The sequence below is a fragment of the Leptodactylus fuscus genome, chromosome 6 (assembly GCF_031893055.1).
Source record: "Leptodactylus fuscus isolate aLepFus1 chromosome 6, aLepFus1.hap2, whole genome shotgun sequence".
NCBI classification, from domain to species: Eukaryota; Metazoa; Chordata; class Amphibia; order Anura; family Leptodactylidae; genus Leptodactylus; species Leptodactylus fuscus.
The window spans coordinates 139465601-139487056 of NC_134270.1; the positions used below are offsets into that span (position 1 = coordinate 139465601).

General features: G+C 43.3%; 1 protein-coding gene across 1 annotated transcript in view; it reads right to left on the minus strand.

The window, feature by feature from the left end:
* Window positions 1-2981: 2981 nt before the first annotated feature.
* The window catches only part of ST6GALNAC1 (ST6 N-acetylgalactosaminide alpha-2,6-sialyltransferase 1), a 30971-nt gene continuing 12496 nt past the window's right edge, over window positions 2982-21456 (minus strand). The window contains exons 4-9 of the mRNA XM_075277390.1: window positions 19364-19535; window positions 18324-18462; window positions 8247-8350; window positions 6718-6807; window positions 5442-5541; window positions 2982-3266 (exon numbers count right to left, since the gene is read on the minus strand). Coding sequence (XP_075133491.1) covers window positions 3087-3266; window positions 5442-5541; window positions 6718-6807; window positions 8247-8350; window positions 18324-18462; window positions 19364-19535 — 785 coding nt within the window. The 3' untranslated portion in view covers window positions 2982-3086. The remainder of the gene's footprint in view (window positions 3267-5441; window positions 5542-6717; window positions 6808-8246; window positions 8351-18323; window positions 18463-19363; window positions 19536-21456) is intronic.

The following is a 21456-nucleotide window of genomic DNA, read 5'->3' on the forward strand; positions in this document are numbered from 1 at the left end:
TGACCGACTTTCCCCCTGCACAAACTGCATTCCTGCACACAGTATTATGCTCCATAGTGGCCCCTGAACACTAATTATGTCCATAGTGGCCCCTGCACACACTAATATTGCCCATAGTGGCCCCTGCGCACTCTAATATTGGCCATAGTGTCTCCTGCATACAGTATTATTCTCCATTGTGGACCACTCATGAACAATTATTATACTCTGGGGTCTTTTCAGAGGTAAGTAACAGTGTTTTTTATGTTCCCTCACCTCCACTGAGCCTCTGTTTATTATACTGTAGAATCTAAAAAGAGCCCAGAGTAAAATGATAGCAGGGGGTCACTGTCACTAATGTTCCGGGCCCTGTTGCAGTGGCTGCCGCTGCTACCCCGGTGGTTACACCACTGCATGGAGGCATAGTCGAACTACGCAGTTCATCAAGTGTAAAAGAGTAGTGAGAGGCGACTGCTCATAGTGACGTTTAATTCACCTCTCCCCCCGATCTTCATCGGCTGCTCCCCTCTGCCAGTCCCTCCACTGGCTACCTATAGCCCAGCGAATTGAGTTCAAGCTACTAACGCTAACATACAAAGCCATCCACAACCTGTCCCCTCCTTATATCTCTGAACTAATCTCCCGCTACCTGCCCACACGTAACCTCAGATCCTCCAATGACCTCCTACTCCGCTCTGCTCTTATCTGCTCCTCACACAACCGTCTCCAAGATTTCTCTCGTGCATTCCCCATACTCTGGAACTCCTTACCAAGACACATAAGACTGACCCCCACAATCACAGGATTCAAGAAGGCGATGAAGACTCATCTATTCAGGAAGGCCTACAACCTCCAATAACACTATCACCGCACTGCCATCTGTACAGTCTCCCCCTCTCCTTCTGTCTCTCCCCCCTTCCCCCATAGATTGTAAGCCCTCGCGGGCAGGGCCCTCTACCCCACTGTGCCAGTCGGTCATTGTTAGTATTATATCTACCTGTATATTTTGTGTACTTTATGTAACCCCCAAATGTAACGCACCATGGAATTAATGGTGCTATATAAATAAACAGTAATAATAATAATAAATAATAGTCATGACATCAATAGAAGGACATATAATAATAATGGTCAGTCCATAGACTGATCAGGAAAAGTCCCAATAAAGTTAGCAGGTGTATATGTATATATATATATATATATATATATATATATATATATATATATATTTTGCATGGAGAAAAAAATTAAAAAAAACACGCAGGTATAAGATGTGGTGTTAGGTACCAGGAGAAGGAGCTGAATGAAGTGTAAGCTGGCATAGCCGTCTAAATGGCCAAGGAGAAGGGGACAGGGCAGCATCACAGAGTGATGATGTCATCATGCACATACCATGTGTCGGCATGATGATGACACCATCCAAGTGGTCTGGAAGTTCCCAGTAGTCCTAGGCAGGAAAAATAGGGGAAATTCCCAGAGGGGAGGGTGAGGAGTAAAGAAATGTCAATATGAGAAGTCGCCTTTCACTATTCTTTTACACTTGATGAACCGTGTAGTTCTAAAGTAAATTTCACTTGTGAAGCATTTACTACACTGCTGAGCTCTGTAGTATCTCTGTAAATTTACTTTGGTGTACCACCCAACCATGAGCGCCAACAAGACCTGCCATACCATACCAAGGGTCTTTAATCATCCTCATATGTCTCATATCCACATAACCTACAAGAGACTGGGAATAACAGACTCCTGCTCTATCCACCAGGATCGGATGAACTAAGAGTGGATTGAGCAGAAGTTAAAGGTATAAGAACGTTTTATATATTCCCCATTCCATTTGTAGCCATTCTTGGCTTTGGCTCAAAAAAAATGCAGCAAAATCTGCAACAAAAAAAGTTACGTTTCTGCAACATGGAGCCTCAGCCTAAATTTGGAATCATCTTAGTTATATTGATTATAATTTTATTTACGTCATATGATGCACAGTAAAAAAAAATAAAATAAAAAATAAACCAAGGTCTTTAAATAAATATATTTTTTATTAAACAGTAGTAAAACATAAAAATAACCTGCATACATTCCCATAATCATAAAACCCGAGGAATAAATTTCTAATTGTATTTATACTACAAAGTGAATGCTGAAAAATAAAACTGAAGAAACTGGAATTGCTGGTTTTATACCATTTGAACCCCCCTGAAAAATAATTAAAAGTTTGTGTACCCCAAAATAGTTCCAATAAACAATATAACAAAAACCAAGCCATTATATGCTCATATTGATGGAAAAGTAAAAAAGTTCTTGGAATGTGATGATAAAAAAATCTCCTAAAACAATTAAGGCTTGGAATGCCTCCAGCAAGGAACAGGTTAAAGGGGCATTATGGGTGCAATTCCATCTACAAATCAATGTGCAGTCAACTCAACCATAACATGGATCCTTTCAGTGGTGCTATTTTTGAGAATTTTATGGTTTGTTTTACTTAGTAAAATTGGGACAGATATGGGAATTTGGACAGGTATGGCCGAGATTCCCCACTGGGTCATTTCTATATAGTAAATCCATTTTATAATTTTGGGTGTGAACTGTAGATGGGGAACAGGGTGTGCGACAGGGTGAAAGCATTTAGATTTCCAACAAAAAAGTAGAAATACAACAGCAAAAAGGGGAAGAAAGGGACAAACGGGCAATAAATAGCAAGACTGTGAAAGGCGTTCAGTTAATCCATGTCCCAGGGGGGCTTAGAGAGCTAGAGACTCCTTTCAATTGGGGAAGAATAGTTTTATAGTATCACCTAGCAACTCCGAGAAGCCATGGTCCTCCATATAAAGCAAGGGGAGAGGAGGTGGAGTGGAAAAGCGAAGAAAAGAATGATACCCCTGTAAAAGTTGGACGGCAAAGTTAACACCTTAACGCCCAAAGTAACCATTACTTATCCAGTTATCAAATTTCAAATATAGATTTTAATTTTTTTAGCCCATTCAACTTGTTCTTCCGAACAGAAGATGACAAAATAAATTAACAATCTTCAAAAATTGTGAAAATAATCATCTTGGTGAGGAAGTTCTTTTTCTAAGTCATGGTATCCATTTCTTTATGTAGTCCCATGCCTATAGTCCTTTAGTCCCTTTGTAGAGTTTGATGATGTTTTCCTCCTGTAGGCGAGCCCATAAACTTTTCTCCAAAAGAAAGTCATGGTTAAAATATAAAACAACCTTAGACTTCTTATCATCATAATAATGATCAGAATATTCTTCATAGTTTTCTGTCATGAAACCATAGGCACTGACCTAACGGTAAAGAAACAGAAGGTATACAGTTATGGGGTAGAAGTCAGTGGTTAGTTGGATTTTGATGGCACTAGAGATGGGCAGATCTCTGAAGATTCATTTTGGTTTCAGCCCATAGATTTGTTTCAGGTTGAATACCTTCATGGCGAACCAGAAGTAGGTTCGACCCAAATCCGAAACCTAGGGGAGTTCATTGCCAACAAACTAGATGTTAAATTATTATACTCTTCAGACCCCAGACTATAATTGGCAGAGCCCCAGGGCAAACACTCTGGAATTAGGCCTGGGATTGGGGCCCATTGATGTCATCATGCTAAGTGGATGCCCAAAAGAGGTAAGGGAAGATGAGTGAGTTTTTTCACCACCCCTTGGCCTCCGCCTATTATACTATGGGGCCTAAATAGATCCCAGGGTATAATAATTAAACATCTAGTTCATAGGTGATGAACTCCCTAAGTTTCCGATTTGGGAACCCAAATCTTTTGGATAATTTGGGTCAAATCTGGCTTTATCCAAACTGGTTCGCTCATCTCTAGATGGCACCATGCAATGTTCTGTTGTCCTGTCTAAGAACAACTTAAAAGGACTATCTTTCTGGCCCCTAAGCGGTTTTGATGAATATTGACGCAAACAAAAAAAAGAGAAGGCTGTAATTTTTCACCTGCCGCCAAAGTGAGTAGGTCGGCCATTTGTGGAGATCACTTAACAGCTTCTTTTTTTTAGGTCTGCAAGAAGACCACATGTCTGGCTTGTTCACATCAGTAGTATTTTTATGGGCAAACTGCTTTTACATACGAAGTGGACAGATAATGTTGTATGACACAACTGTACATACAGTATATGTGTATTTTCAAGAGCGAGGTCTTCTCTCTCAGGGTGCAAAAGGTTTCAATCAATCTTTGCCCCGTAGATGGAAACCTCCCCACCTACCAGAGTTGCTGTAGAAACTTTGACCTCCAAATACCCCTCCAGAAACTGCAGTCTACTTCTCTACCTCCATGTCGCTGTAGAAATTTGACCCATCCCCTTCTGCCTCCACTCTCCAGAATTCCTCATTCGTGTGGTGCTTCTAGGAGATTAGCGCCGACGCTCTGCTGCATCGGGAATTAGCAGAAGCAGAGGTTGCAAAGGGCATTGTGCAGGAGGGGGGTGGCCAGCTGGGGTAGGCAACCACAAAAAAGTGGCCACTTGTATTTGTACATATAAATTGGCCAATTCCTTTAACAAAATCTGTGATTGACATTAAATGTGTCTAAAGCTGGCCCTACACATTAGACTAATGTCGGCCAAGCTTGGCATAATGTGTATGAGGACCTCCTGACTCTCTTGTGTTCTTGGAAAGATAAGAAGATAAGCTGTTACAAGAAAGGTCTGATATCAGCTTTCTCCCCTCTCTTCATTCAGAACTTCTGCGTGATTGGCCAATCCTAGTGTGTCCTTATATGAAGGGGGATCAAGAGAAATAGTAGTGGGTAAATAGAAGAAGCACCAAACTAGACCAGAGGGAGTAAAGTGCTACCATTGTTACATGAGACAAGAAGAAAGCCACAAAAATAAGAATAAATATTAGACCCGCTTACTCTGAGATAGAGATGGACAAATCACTTTGTCACGGGCTGGGTTCAACCCAAATATCCTAAATTGCTTGTTTTTTATCGAAATAGTTACATGGGCAAGCTGAATACCATGATGTCATGAGACTCGGCATGCCCATGTGACCACTGAGGCCCGATCACAGTACCCGGCGGTGACCTTGGGCATTACCAAGTAGACAGAGAGAGTGCTGGGCATGAGAAAAAGGTGAGGGAAGGTGAGTATAAATGGGCCTAGCTTCTGTTCACCTACCCTTGGGCCTCCACCTATTATATTTTAGGATTTGAAGAGACCCCAGAATATAATATCCGAACTTGTTCGACCTGAAACGAATGAGGGACCTGAGCCAGCTGAATCAAACAAATCTTGGGAGGTACGCCCATTTCTTCTCAAAGATTTCAGACACTCTCAAGACTGACAACCAATGTTAATGATAACCAGGGTCTCATTACTTTGCTTACTGTATAAGCTGCAATGGACAAATACGGAGCAACTGTAAAGTCTGTAACAATATCTGCTAATATAGTCCTACAAAAATGCCCCATATGGCACTAACTCTATAACAATTTGTCATATACTCACCGTATCACACAGATGTAATGCTGTAAGCAGTACCAAAGCCCCTGTGCTTGGTCTATATAGCCACCAGTCATCCCCATTAAGATGATCTGATCTTAGGAACCTACAAAACGTTAAGGAAAATGTTACTATGTAGGAGAAGTAACTGGGACATAGATATTTAATATAATGTATGTAACAGTGAAGTAGGCCTACACAGGTAGAAGGAGATATTCAATACATATACCCAAATATTGCTAATAGTCCAAATGTTGGCCGGACTCCCTCTTAGACTAGACCACAAAAGGGGTGGGATGTAGATGTAAACCAGCAACACAACTAGATAGGTCAGGCTCACCTGGATGTCATTAGAGGTGGGCGAACCCCTAAGGATTAGTTTAGTTTCCAGTTCGGTTGGCTCGGATGATTGGGCCACCAGCAGTGACATGGGCACGCTTAGCCTCATGTTGTCATGTCAGGCCTCAGCAGTGAGCCTGGGTCGAAGACAGGAGAACACCAGACACTGCGATGAAGCCCAAAAGAGGTAAGGTAAGGTGAGTATGAATGTTTTTTTTATTTTGTACACCTTGCCTAGGCCTCAACCTATTATACACTGATATCTGAAGAAGCCCCAGAGTATAATGCGGCGCCCATTTTAGCTTGCCCGAGACAAATCTCCATTTGTTTGGTTTTGTAAAAAAAAAAAAACAATTTGGAATATTCGAGTTGAACCTGATTCGCTCGTCCCTAGATGTTATATCTTTTTCCCTAAAATCTCACCTGGCCCCATGTTCTCACATTGCCCTCAGTGTATTAGAGCAGTGTTTGAGGTATAGCAGTTTGGAGCAACGGAGCCGCCCTCAGTGCTCCATTTACATATTGAGAAATTAATATCTCGGCATCAGAGGCAGGAATTTTCTTGGGTAAAAAGATATAATACAGGGGTCCTCAAACTGCGGCCCGAGGGCCACATGCGGCCCGCCAAGCACTTCTGTCTGGCCCCGCCGACAATGCCGGCAGGCGTGCATTTATAATGAAGCTCCTGGGGAGCTCGGGCCAGGCCATGGAGCGCACTTCACTTTATCTATTGGAGGGCACGGCTCCCGATGTGTGTGCGACCTGCTCTGCCTCCGGCCCACTGTTTAAAAAGTTTGAGGACCCCTGATATAATATATTCATGTGAGCCTGACTTATCCAACCGTCTTGCTGGTTTAATATGCTTCACCCCGGTGACAGACTCACTTTAATGGAGACTAAGATAGATTCAATATAACTTGCTTTATATTGAGGCTGGTCTTACCTGTTCTTCAAATATCGTGAAAAATCTGGATGTACGACTAACAACTTCTTAAAGTCAAAATCCTCACCAAAATCATCTCGAGGATGAAGCCTAGTGAGAAATATGAGGCACGATGACCATGTATATCAGTACAGAACAGTGAGGCACCCACTAGAGGTGACACTAAGCCACATGTTCTTAGAGGACTTTGTTCGTAGCCTCCATTACATATACCTTCATATTTGATAGAAAAAAATTGCACAGCATGCCACACTAGTTTTTTCAGTAATATGGTCACCATGAAAGAACTCAATAGATGCCATTATAAGTCAGTGTAGTCCATTGGGATCTGTGATATCCACTGGGTATCAAATAGGAAAACAGTATATCTAATGCAGATGTGAACACAGTCTAAGAATCTTATAGAGGTACAGTATAACAATCCATGTTCATCTCTTCTTTCCTAAAGTGGGTATCTATTACAACCTTGTCAACCAGAACAGATTTACTAAGCACCTATACCATGTTTGTGGTGTAAAAAAGATGGAAACCTCAGACCACTTACACCACTCTAACCATATCCAAAAAGAAGTCATGGAGAAGGTTTTCTTTGTTTTGCAAATGTGGAAATCTACGGAAAGTGGAAAACTGTCCCAGCAAGAGAAATGCCGGCTGTCAATGGGAGTACCACCAACCAGCTAATCCCAGCCTTCAGTAGAAGCTCCATAAGATTTTTAACTCTACAATCTAAATGCTGTTTTACCCCAAGTAAAACCCATAAGATAATTGTTGTACAAACACCCTGTCTCCTGAGTCTCATTCCTGCACGACCATCATGGGCACTCCAACCCTCATCAGGCTTATAAATATTAGGACTGGGTGAAGATGCTTCCACCACCATCAGGTACCCTGTAGGCCCCTCAGCACCACTCCAGCCCAGGAGGACAGCTAGAGGATTTGGTTCGGATTCTTTCCACCATAACCACTGCAGGTTCTACTACATCCAACCTCCTGGCCTCAGCCGTGGGGGTTGCTCCACACTCCCATTCTCAATTACTGCCACCTTCATTCTACAGTAATGCTTATAGGGCCCCCGTTGGTCTCCATTTCCAGGCATTTCCCGTATGCTGAGGCAAGACCGGCGGAGACTCGATAGGCATCGAAACATTAGCTGCAGGGGATTGTTGAAATTAATATAGAATTAATTTTATTTTTTTAACCCATTAAGAGCCATTTAGCCACCAAGACTTTCAAAGCAAGTCCCATGGAGTGTTATACACGATAAAGGGAATTTACCAATTTACGTGCTACAAATCAAGACATTTATATACATTCGGCATCTGCACCAAGGTCTAGTTTCAGACCCACTTAAATTAATGCGGGAAGCTGAAACTTCAGGGTTGGCCAAAAGCCGTAACCAAATCCATGTCGTATAGGTGATAGATCAGACATTCTATTGTACAGGGTAGGGGATGAATACGATCACTGGAAGAATGTTATATGGATGGCTAGTCCCACAGAAAGCATTTGATGGGCAACAAGCGATGTACCTGTATTGCTCCAGAGTACCCTTACTGAGGTCTTTGTTCTGCTGCAATGCTTTCAGCCATTCGTAGTCTCTCTGTCCTTCGGTGAAAAGGATGTACTTTGTCTCCTGGGAAACCCACAAAGGAACGTGTTATTATCCAATCTACCTAATTGCCCTCATTAAGTATGTATTAGGGCAGGTGGTATTCCTAAGAAATGTGCCATTGACAGTAGACGTCTAAGAATTTTGCAGACTACGGGATCTAGAGGATTTACTAAAAGTGTTTCTACATGCCTGGTGTTATCCCGAGCTATAGAGGGATGAATATATATACAAGTCATTGAGCAATCCTGTTTTGCAGCATACCATAAAGCCATTTATTGGATATATCTATGTCAGGGACCATTTTTGGCTGCAATTGGAGAAAAGTTACCGGCTTCCAAATAAAATTATTATTTTTTATTATAGAATAGAATTAATAATATTGTATAATTAATTAGATTAATAGTTTGTTACATGTTTACTTTCATAGGAAATCAATCACTAGATTTTTAATGAATTAGAGGAGCTTTACTACTTCTGACAGACCATTTGTGAAAGAGTCAGAGTTGGAGCAGAAGTCAAAGACGGCCTATGGAAAAAAATAGAGGAGTTACAGTTGGTGGTTTGGCCTACCGACTCCAGAACCCTGGTGATAGGCTCAAGTTCTGACACACAAGGGTGCACCAAAAGACGATACTATTTAGAGCAAATGTTTTGCCATTATTTCTTATGGGTTGGTTAAACGAATATCCCACATTCACAACTTATTACGTATCTACAGAATGGATGATGATAAGTGCCTGATAGCTACCCCTGGGTCCCCTACTGGTCATGAGAATGGAGGCAAGACATGAACGTTGCTGTTCCATTTACTGTCTACAGGACTAATGAAAATAGTCATGACAAGATAGCTAGAAATATATTACTAATGTACTGGACAGATGTGCCAGTCAATTGTATAGGAAGGATTAGAACACACCCCTGAGGAGCAGTAATGGTGACCTCATAGGCTGTCCTTAGGGCTTCCCATAGAGATATTTATAGATTAATGGAATTTTGAAAAAAAATTGGACTTTAATTTATTGATATTCTGTGTAATATCCACTTCACAAGTTTCACAGTGGTTATAGTAGTGGCAACTGTAGACTAAAGCTAAACAGCTGCTTATGCCCTGTCATTTTTGTTGTATGGTGCCACCTTCATGCATATAACACAATGTCTTTTTCTTCTCACAGAGGTCAAAGGAAATGTATAATCTCTATTAACTTTTATAGAGTTAGTTATAGAGTGTTGGCACCCCTGACATTTTTCCAGAAAATGAAATATTTCTCCCAGAAAATTATACGAAATACACATATGTTTTGTATGTATTGGAACAACTAAAAAACAAAGAAAAAGTCCAAAAATGGACCAGATAAAATTGCTGGTATCTTTTCAAAATTGTGGGTAAATAACTTTGTTTCAAGCATGTGATGCTCGTTCAAACTCACGTGTGGCAAGTAACAGGTGTGGGCAATATAAAAATTATAGCTGAAACCAGATAAAAAGGAGATAAGTTGACTCAATCTTTGCATTTTGTGTCTGTGTGTGCCATACTAAGCATGAAGAACAGAAAGAGAGGAGAACTGTCTGAGGACTTAAAAACCAAAATTGTTGAAAAATTTCAACAATCTCACAGTTAGAAGTCCATCTCTAGAGATCTTGGGTAAAAAGATATAATATATTCATGTGAGCCTGACTTATCCAACCATCTTGCTGATTTAATATGCTTCACCCAGGTGACAGACACTGACCCCAAACATACTTCAAAAATCACCCAGAAATAGAGAGCTGGAGAGTTCTGAAGTGGCCTGCGGTGGGTTTGGATCTAAATCCCGTTGAACACCTGTGGAAAGATCTTAAAATTGCCTTTGGGAGGAGAGAAGGCACCCTACAAATATGAGAGACCTGGAGCAGTTTGCAAATGAACAGTGGTCCAAAATTCCAGTTGAGGGGTGTAAGAAGCTTGCTGATGGTTATAGGAAGCGATTGATTCCAGTTATTTTTTCCAAAGGGTGTGCAATAGAGATGAGCAAACACTAAAATGTTCGAGGTTCGAAATTCGATTCGAACAGCCGCTCAATGTTTGTGTGTTCGAACGGGTTTCGAACCCCATTATAGTCTATGGGGAACAGATACTCGTTAAGGGGGAAACCCAAATCCGTGTCTGGAGGGTCATCAAGTCCACTATGACACCCCAGGAAATGATGCCAACACCTCTGGAATGGCACTGGGACAGCAGGGGAAGCATGTCTGGGGGCATCTAACACACCAAAGACCCTCTATTACCCCAACATCACTGCCTAACAACTACACACTTTCCACATTCAAAAAAACCTCTATCAAAGTGGGAAAATACCTGGAAACCTTCTTTACTCCCCAAATGGATGGACACAAACCCCAATTTAAGCTCAACAAACAGTAACAACCACCCCTTTAAATCACGTTCCCCATGACAACCACAAATGGAATAGGCAATGGGAATTCCAAAAGCCCTCACCCTTAACTGTCATTTTGAGTGTGTGTGTGTGTGTGTGTGTGTGTGTGTGTGTGTGTGTGTGTGTGTGATGTGGTAAGACCTTCCAAAATTCACTTTTCTAGCCCTTAACATGAGCCCTTCCAAACAAAGTTACAGGACCTTAAGCTGAGCTACCAGCAGAGATTGAGGCCCTTGGCATGAGTAGAGCCTTGCACCAGCAGTGTTTTTGGCACTTAGGGTGAGTTGAGCCTTGTACCAGCATGTGTCCCTTAACATCAGGCGGGCCCTAAGTTCTGCGCTTTGCACAAAAGTTCCACATTAACTAGGCTGAATGGTACAAAGATTGGTAGGCCCGAGCACCAGGAACAGGTCTTGCAATGGCTGTCGGATAACGCTTAAAGCACATTGTCCACCAGCCAGTCAGCCTCTACCTCCTCTTACCCAACAGTCTTGTCCTCCTTCCACTCAAAATTCCCAATCTTCCCAGAACAATAACCCCAACTGTCCCTGCTCCCCAGAGCTGTTCTCCCTTCCTTTGACTGTACCGCAACCTGCCCCTCCATTTCGCGATTCCACGGACCTAACAGACGAGTATCTGTGTCCAGATGCTCAAACACTAGAGTCTCCTCCATTCCATCTCCGGTCGATTTGGTGGCGGATGACCAGCAACCCACCCTCATCGACGACGATGAGACGCAGTTGCTGTCAGGGCAGCCAGTTGACATGCGCATTGTGCAGGAGGAGGAGGCGAGACAGGAGTTGGAAGAGGAGGTGGTGGACGACGAGGACACCGACCCCACCTGGACAAGGCGGATGTCAAGCTGGGAAAGTAGTGTGGATGTTGAGGCAGGTGCAGCACCAAAAAGGGTAGCTAGAGGCAGAGACATGTCCAGAGGCAGAGGTCAGCTGCTTTGCCGAAGCCAGGCCAGACCCGGAATGTCCGAAGATGTTCCCTTTTGTACCCAGCCCAGAAAAACTCCCCCATCGAGGGCACGTTTCTTGAAGGTGTAGAGTTTTTTCAAGGAATGCGCCGAGGACAGATATAGTGTCGTCTACACAATTTGCCTCTCAAAATCTAGTAGGGGCCCTGAGAAGAGCAACCTGTCCACCACTTCAATGCACCGTCATTTGGAATCCAAGCAATGGAATCAGTGGCAGGCAGCAACGGCAGGACAAACGTCGCCCGCCGTTCATGCCACTGCCTCTGCTCACAGTGCTGGCGATGCACTCCAGAGGACGAGCCAGGACATCACTTCATCTGCCTCCGCCACTTTGTTGACTTCTCCCTCATCCTCCCCTGTTTCTGTCTTATCTCCTTCTCCTGCACCATCAAAGGCACCATCAGGCGCTTCTTTACAACAACCCACCATCTCTCAGACATTGGAGCGCCGGCAGAAATACACCGCTAACCACCCACCCACGCAAGCCTAGAACGCCAACATCGCTAAACTGCTGGCCCAGGAGAGGTTGGCGTTCCGGCTTGTTGAAACTCCCGCCTTCCCGGACCTGATGGCAACTGTGGCACCTCACTATGCCGTCCCTAGCCGTCTCAACTTCTCCCGGTGTGGCGTCCCCGCCTTGCACCAGCACGTGTCACTCAACATCAGGTGGGCCCTTAGTTCCGCGCTTTGCTGCAAGGTCCACTTGACCACTGACACTTGGACAAGCGCCTGTGGTCAGGGATGCTGCAGTGCTTATCTTTAATGACAGGCAGGGTGAATGTGGTGGAGTCTGTTCCCCGGGTGCAAACTGGGGTGGCCTATCTCCTCTCCCAGGCCAAAATTCATGGCAGGAGTAGACTGAAACCCTACGACGCTGCAACCTCCACCACAGCTACTAGCGGCAAACGCTAAAACACTGGTGTGGGGAGACGTCAGCAGGCGGTGCTGAAGCTCATCAGCTTGGGGGACAGACAGCACAGTGCCTCCGAGGTCAGGGATGCCATCCTGGCTGAGATGGCATTTTTTTTTCCCTGCTACACCTGGGGCCTGGCATTTTTGCGCCTGTGATAATGGCTGGAACCTGGTAGCAGATCTGGAGCTTGCCAGACTCAAACACGGTCCACGCATGGCCCACGTTTTCCAACTTGTTGGTGCCATGTTTCTTTGAAACCTACACCATTGTGCCTGATATACAGGTCAAAGTGGGGCCATTTTCGTAAGTGAGAACTAGCCTCTGCTAGGCAGAAAACATTCAGAGCACACTCCTCTCATCTTCGCACCGTTGGCTGGTGGAGGAAGACGAGGGGGTTGGAGTGGCATCTGATGTCCCTGTCCCACATGAGGCTAGAGGGTGCACTTCAGTGCATCCCATTGCTTCACCACAAATGGTGTGAAGGGGAGTGGAAAATGGAGGAAATGGAGAGTGACCCTTACAGTTGGGGCCAGCAAAGGCATGCCAAGTAACACACTGGCACACATGGCTGACTTCATCTTGGGTTGCTTTTCAACACATATTTCACATCATGAAGAACAAATAATACTGGATTTTTACAAGCCTCGAACCCCGGTCTAGGTCTAATGTCTGTTCCTTTCTTATATTAGGGGAGAGGGAAAAAAATTACTTCAGTGATACGTTTAGCGTACATAGACTGACTATTAATGTGTATCCCACTTAGTGTTGTTAGGGTTACACACCGTCACAACCTGGCTAAAGCTTCTATAGCTGTTAATAAAGTCAACATAACTTTACGGTATCCAAAAAGACAGCTGGTACCGACAGAGAGCAAGACAAATGTCAACCAAAGCTGTGAGCTCTGAACACCCACAGTGACTTTGGCGTCATCATCATTATAAGGGAGCGGGTGGTAATAAATAACTTGGCAGTGCCTAAAACCCAAAAAGCTTATACAACTATATTTACATTAAGATACACAAATGACACTTTTCAGTAGCATGTCATGAGACAAGCTGATAAGCTCTTCCTTTGTGCAGTGCTATTTGAAAGTTAAACGCTGCCTTTATTTTAATTCTGGAGAAGGTGCAGACATTTGATTTAGAACATGTTGTCTTCATTGTCCAAATCCTCTATATAGGTAACGTGTTTTTCGGGCCGAGCTGTCTGGGAACGAGCTGGTGCAGCACTGACAACCTGGGTGAATATGGCAAGAGCCTGAGATTTAGGGTGAATGAATCCCCAAATTATTTGTGGAATTCCCAGTGAGACAATGGCACTATATACCAGTAGTAAAAATTGTGGGTGCACATAACCCCAATATAATCTTTGAATTCCCAGTGAGACAATGGCACTATATACCAGTAGTAAAAATTGTGGGTGCACGTAACCCCCATATATTCTTTGAATTCCCAGTGAGACAATGGCACTATATACCAGTAGTAAAAATTGTGGGTGCACATAACTCCAATATATTCTTTGAATTCCCAGTGAGACAATGGCACTGTATAGCAGTAGCAAAAATTGTGGGTGCACGTAACCCCCATATATTCTTTGAATTCCCAGTCAGACAATGGCACTATATACCAGTAGTAAAAATTGTGGGTGCACGTAACCCCCATATATTCTTTGAATTCCCAGTCAGACAATGGCACTATATACCAGTAGTAAAAATTGTGGGTGCACATAACCCCAATATATTCTTTGAATTACCAGTCAGAAACTGGCACTATATAGTAGTAGCAAAAATTGTGGGTGCACATAACCCCAATATAATCTTTGAATTCCCAGTGAGACAATGGCACTGTATAGCAGTAGCAGAAATTGTGGGTGCACGTAACCCCCATATATTCTTTGAATTCCCAGTCAGACAATGGCACTATATACCAGTAGTAAAAATTGTGGGTGCACATAACCCCAATATATTCTTTGAATTCCCAGTGAGACAATGGCACTGTATAGCAGTAGCAAAAATTGTGGGTGCACGTAACCCCCATATATTCTTTGAATTCCCAGTAAGACAATGGCACTATATACCAGTAGTAAAAATTGTGGGTGCACATAACCCCAATATATTCTTTGAATTCCCAGTGAGACAATGGCACTGTATAGCAGTAGCAAAAATTGTGGGTGCACGTAACCCCCATATATTCTTTGAATTCCCAGTCAGACAATGGCACTATATACCAGTAGCAAAAATTGTGGGTGCACGTAACCCCAATATATTCTTTGAATTACCAGTCAGAAACTGGCACTACATAGCAGTAGCAAAAATTGTGGGTGCACATAACCCCAATATAATCTTTCAATTCCCAGTGAGACAATGGCACTGTATAGCAGTAGCAAAAATTGTGGGTGCACGTAACCCCAATATATTCTTTGAATTACCAGTCAGAAACTGGCACTATATAGCAGTAACAAAAATTGTGGGTGCACATAACCCCAATATAATCTTTGAATTCCCAGTGAGACAATGGCACTGTATAGCAGTAGCAAAAATTGTGGGTGCACATAACCCCCATATATTCTTTGAATTCCCAGTCAGACAATGGCACTATATACCAGTAGCAAAAATTGTGGGTGCACGTAACCCCAATATATTCTTTGAATTCCCAGTGAGACAATGGCACTGTATAGCAGTAGCAAAAATTGTGGGTGCACGTAACCCCCATATATTCTTTGAATTCCCAGTGAGACAATGGCACTGTATAGCAGTAGCAAAAATTGTGGGTGCACGTAACCCCAATATATTCTTTGAATTCCCAGTCAGACAATGGCACTATATACCAGTAGCAAAAATTGTGGGTGCACATAACCCCCATATATTCTTTGAATTCCCAGTGAGACAATGGCACTATCTACTAGTAGCAAAAATTGTGGGTGCACGTAACCCCCATATATTCTTTGAATTCCCAGTCACACAATGGCACTATATACCAGTAGCAAAAATTGTGGGTGCACGTAACCCCAATATATTCTTTGAATTACCAGTCAGAAACTGGCACTATATAGCAGTAACAAAAATTGTGGGTGCACATAACCCCAATATAATCTTTGAATTCCCAGTGAGACAATGGCACTGTATAGCAGTAGCAAAAATTGTGGGTGCACGTAACCCCCATATATTCTTTGAATTCCCAGTCAGACAATGGCACTATATACCAGTAGCAAAAATTGTGGGTGCACGTAACCCCAATATATTCTTTGAATTCCCAGTGAGACAATGGCACTGTATAGCAGTAGCAAAAATTGTGGGTGCACGTAACCCCCATATATTCTTTGAATTCCCAGTCAGACAATGGCACTGTATACCAGTAGTAAAAATTGTGGGTGCACATAACCCCCATATATTCTTTGAATTCCCAGTGAGACAATGGCACTGTATAGCAGTAGCAAAAATTGTGGGTGCACGTAACCCCAATATATTCTTTGAATTCCCAGTCAGACAATGGCACTATATACCAGTAGCAAAAATTGTGGGTGCACATAACCCCCATATATTCTTTGAATTCCCAGTGAGACAATGGCACTATCTACTAGTAGCAAAAATTGTGGGTGCACGTAACCCCCATATATTCTTTGAATTCCCAGTCACACAATGGCACTATATACCAGTAGCAAAAATTGTGGGTGCACGTAACCCCAATATATTCTTTGAATTACCAGTCAGAAACTGGCACTATATAGCAGTAACAAAAATTGTGGGTGCACATAACCCCAATATAATCTTTGAATTCCCAGTGAGACAATGGCACTGTATAGCAGTAGCAAAAATTGTGGGTGCACGTAACCCCCATATATTCTTTGAATTCCCAGTCAGACAATGGCACTATATACCAGTAGCAAAAATTGTGGGTGCACGTAACCCCAATATATTCTTTGAATTCCCAGTGAGACAATGGCACTGTATAGCAGTAGCAATAATTGTGGGTGCACGTAACCCCCATATATTCTTTGAATTCCCAGTGAGACAATGGCACTGTATAGCAGTAGCAAAAATTGTGGGTGCACGTAACCCCCATATATTGTTTGAATTCCCAGTCAGACAATGGCACTATATACCAGTAGCAAAAATTGTGGGTGCACATAACCCCCATATATTCTTTGAATTCCCAGTGAGACAATGGCAGTATCTACTAGTAGCAAAAATTGTGGGTGCATGTAACCCCCATATATTCTTTGAATTCCCAGTGAGACAATGGCACTGTATAGCAGTAGCAAAAATTGTGGGTGCACGTAACCCCCATATATTCTTTGAATTCCCAGTGAGACAATGGCACTATATACCAGTAGCAAAAATTGTGGGTGCACGTAACCCCAATATATTCTTTGAATTCCCAGTCAGACAATGGCACTTTATACCAGTAGCAAAAATTGTGGGTGTATATAGCCCCAATTCTATTGCTAGGGGACTTGCAGGGTATTTCTGAGGTGAAGGTGGGGGGGCACACCGTTGGAACGGGGATTTGGGGTGTATATATGGGGTATACGGGAATACACTGTCAGTGTGTTCCATTCAGGATCCTGGGAAAGCTGGGTTGCGGCGATTGAGCCCGTCAGTGCCACGTTACACTGACAAGCTTCTCCCTGGAATTGAAGTTATATGTAAGCCCAATATATTCTTTGAATTCCCAGTGAGACAATGGCACTATATGGCAGTAGCAAAAATAGTGGGTGTATATAGCCCCAATCCTATTGCTAGGGGACTTGCAGGGTATTTCTGGGGTGAAGGTGGGGGGGCACACCGTTGGAACGGGTATCGGGGGTATATATCGGGTATACGGGAATACACTGACAGTGTATTCCATTCAGAATCCGCGGAAAGCTGGGTTGCGGCGATTGAGCCCGTCAGTGCCACGTTACACTGACAAGCTTCTCCCTGGAATTTAGCTCTTACAAGAGCTGTTGTGGTTGTCTTCTCCTTCCTATCCTAGCCTGTCCCTGCCTACCCAGAATCTAAGCCCTAGCTAACTGGACGGAAACCTCCGTCCCCGGTGAATTGCAAGCTCAGAATGACGCGAAGCTGGGCGTCGCTGTTCTTTTAAATTAGAGGTCACATGTTTTCGGCAGCGAATGGGTTTTGCCTACTTTTTTCAACGTCACCGGTGTCGTAGTTCCTGTTCGAGCCGAGAGGAAGGGACTAGCGTCCCGAAACGCGTAGCTTTTTGTACAAAGATTTGACACCATGGTTACCATGTAACTTTTTTTATTTATTTAAATAAAAGTTAAATTTTATTTACCGCGGACTCTTCATCTATCTGGGTTCAGCTGGCTACATTTTATCGTCTTCCTACCTGTACCTACACGGGCTGGGTCCACCCGTATGCCGTGCTTCCAGGACTATTTGTTAGAAGATTTTCATATGGTGAGCTGAATAAGCTTTGCATTTATCGTTGTCGTTTTTCATGTTGAAATGCTCCAAGAACAATGAAAAGAACATACCCTAAGTCACTGACAAATTCCTTTTGTGAGTTATTACCTTCCAAGAGAACAAGGGATCAGGCATGTTGACATTCAACATGCCCAATCCTTCTTTCTGCTGAAATTGTCCGAAGAGGGAGAATCATCACACCCCCAAATTTGCACCCCAAAAAGAAATTTGCAGGTTGGTCTGAATTTGCTCTGATATACACCTGTAAACTTTACCTTGTCTCGGGGAATAGTGGGGAAGCCTCTGTGGTTGAGCATATAAAGGGAAGATAGCATGGTGAAAGCAGTAAAGCCGTAGAATGAGGTCCGCTTCCCCACATCATCCTCATATCCTTTAGTCACAGCTCCATTAACCCTAAAAGGGATTAAAAAGTAAATAGAAATAGGAAATGACAACCATGATACCACTTATTGGACAAAATGGATGCAATACATATAGAAACTGCTGAATGGTGTATCATATAGCAGAAGATCAAATCGGCCATGTATGAACACGTAGACTAAAGCCCTGCAGACTTGACTTGTATTCAGTTCTAACCTAAAATTTAATTTTAGTGGTAAAGGATTGGAATGTTTTTGGCCAACCAAGTGTACAGGTTATCGACCAATCTTTTATGTATCGGATGGGTTATAGATCAGCTTTACTGATATACAGTACAAGGCACCTATTGTCTCTTAAGGCAGCACCACCTGGCGGTAGTATGTGACAAGTGACAATTCCATTGAAACGCAGCAGTGTATGTAAATAGGGGGCCATCTAGTGTATATATTTGAGAAGTACATTAAATATTTTTACGGTTGTGTACGGCTCAAATCAAGGTTTATAAGACTTTAGATGGCCATTTTTGAGTTTTAGGTGTGAACATTTCCCACTGCTCATGAGCATTCATTCACACAGTAAGGGCCCCTTCACACGGCGTAAGCACACCTCTCATTTAGACACGCATACACGTGTCCAAGCACGGCGCTTCAAAACAGAGCCCATTGATTTCAATGGGAAGCGCCTATATGCCGATATATACGCGCGCTTCCCATTGAAATCAATGGGCTCTGTTTTGAAGCGACACGCTCGGACACGTGTATACGTGTTTAAATGAGCGGCGCGCTTACACCTTGTGAAGGGGCCCTAATGTTGTTTCTGGCTGTATTTGCTTGACTGTTGGCCGACTGTTCATCCAAACAATTCTTGAATTCTGTGATCTTCTCCTCCCATAATTTGGAGAAATATTGTATATCATTTATTTTAGGAAGCTTACCTAAAAACGTAATCGTGTGAATCGATCTCTTTTCCCATCCGAGATGCATTGAGAATCCCTCCATTTCCAACCACGGCACAAGAAACACAGTGTGGGGTCTTATGACTCTTTTCTGCCAGGAGGAGTTGCTGATTTGCTATACGAGGTAGAGCAGACACGACTTCCTTCACGACTGGACCAAGGAGAAAGAAAATGGTTAAAAAAATCATTGTGTTTAGTATGTATTACGTGTCTTATAGGAGGCATGGGGACAGATCTATCAATAATGTCCTTTAAGGGTGTCAGTAGTTTGTGCAATGTCACCTATCTGATGATAAATGTCTCTAATACTACCGACTACTCTAGACATTGCACCAGCTCTGTCCCATCCTATATGTCCCCTACTTTTCTAAGACACAATCCTATCTTCTTAAGACATTGACTAATGTCTTAACAGTGTGGCTAGTACGCCATGTGCCAGCAATGCCCCTAATGCCCCCTGTAGGTTCCATAAGCATATTGTAACTATATGATACATATGGCTTGGGTCATCAGTGTGTTTGGAGGAACCTCTTGTTTTTCAGCTACGATACTGTGGACTGTCCTAGGAGACACTACAGGATAGAAACAAAAACCTCGGGGAAATTTTGAAAAGTTGCAACAAACAGAGAGAAATATCTGGAATAGAAGATACATAATCCCAGTAGACACTGCAAAACATGTGCGTCTTTTATTGGAAGCGGTTTTGGTTGCCATGTTCGTCAGTAAATTTTCAACCTGTTTTTACCTGCAAGGGCTCTTCCAACTACCACCTGGTTCAGAGATGCTGAAAACCAAAAAGAAGCGCCCCCAGGGGAACTACTACCATAACTGTCAGGTACCCTGCACCCCTCAGCTCTGAGCCAACCTGACAACACTGATTATTCCTATTGCCATCCTCCGGGTCCCTCCAAAGGGTTGCTGTAATGAGAATGTAGATGTATGTGTGGTGTAGTGTGGGTGAAGTGGAGAAAGGTGCAAAGGGGGCAAAAAAGGATCTAAAAATCAAGGAGCCGTGAAAGGACTGAATTAAAGCACTAGTTCTTCACCAAAACTAAACAACATAGATTGTTTGGGAACAGTGGGGGCTAGGAGAAAAATTTCCAACTGTGCTAAAATCATTGGAGCAGCACCTATTAAATGATGGACTTTTTGGAGGTGGTGAATGATCTTCTTTAACCCTTTCCCGCCGACAGCATATTTCAATTTTCGTTTTTCATTTTTTACTCCCCCCCCCCCCCTTCTAATCCCCATAACTTTTTTATTTTTCCACTCTCAGAGCCATATGAAGTCTTAATCTTTGCGAGACAAAATTTTTGTTCATGATGCCGCCATTAATCATTAATTATTCTGTGATCCGTATTTCTCCTGATCCTGCTTCCCTGTTCCAACTTAATTATCTCCCGCTTTTGGATACTATTACCTCTGATCTATGTTCCTATGGAGCTCGTCTCCCCTCTTGGTTTAGTCGCATTCATGCCCTTAAGATGGATGTCCTCCCTCGGTTCCTGTACCTATTCCAGGCCTTGCCCATCCCTCTTCCCCGCGCTTTTTTAGCCAGGGTACAGTCGTTGTTCGGGAAGTTTGTGTGGGGTTCCTCTCGGAGCAGACTGGGGTTCAGTACTCTTGTCCGGCGTAAATATAGGGGTGGCGTTGGTCTCCCGGATGTGCGCCTTTACTATCGTGCCTCGGTTTTGCTTCGTCTGTTCGATTGGCAGTTCCGTCGCCATGATAAGCAGTGGGTTTCCATCGAATTTGATCTGATTTCGTCTTCGCTTTCCTCTTGGCCATGGATCCCTCCGCACTTTCGTCCTAAATCCCCTGGCCTCTACGTTCTCCCTTCGCATTTTCTGAAAGTATGGGATCTGGTCTGTTCTTCTGGCCGCTTGGCCCGTGTCCCGGGCCCTTTGACTCCCCTCTTCGACAACCCTATGTTCCCTCCTGGTTGCTCGGTTGACCAGTTCCTCTGCTGGGACCGAGCGGATTCTACTTGTCTTCAGGAGGTGGCGGGTGGTTCTCCGCTCCTTCCGTTCGCCCAGCTGTGTAGTTCTCACCCTGACCTGCGCCTCTCGTGG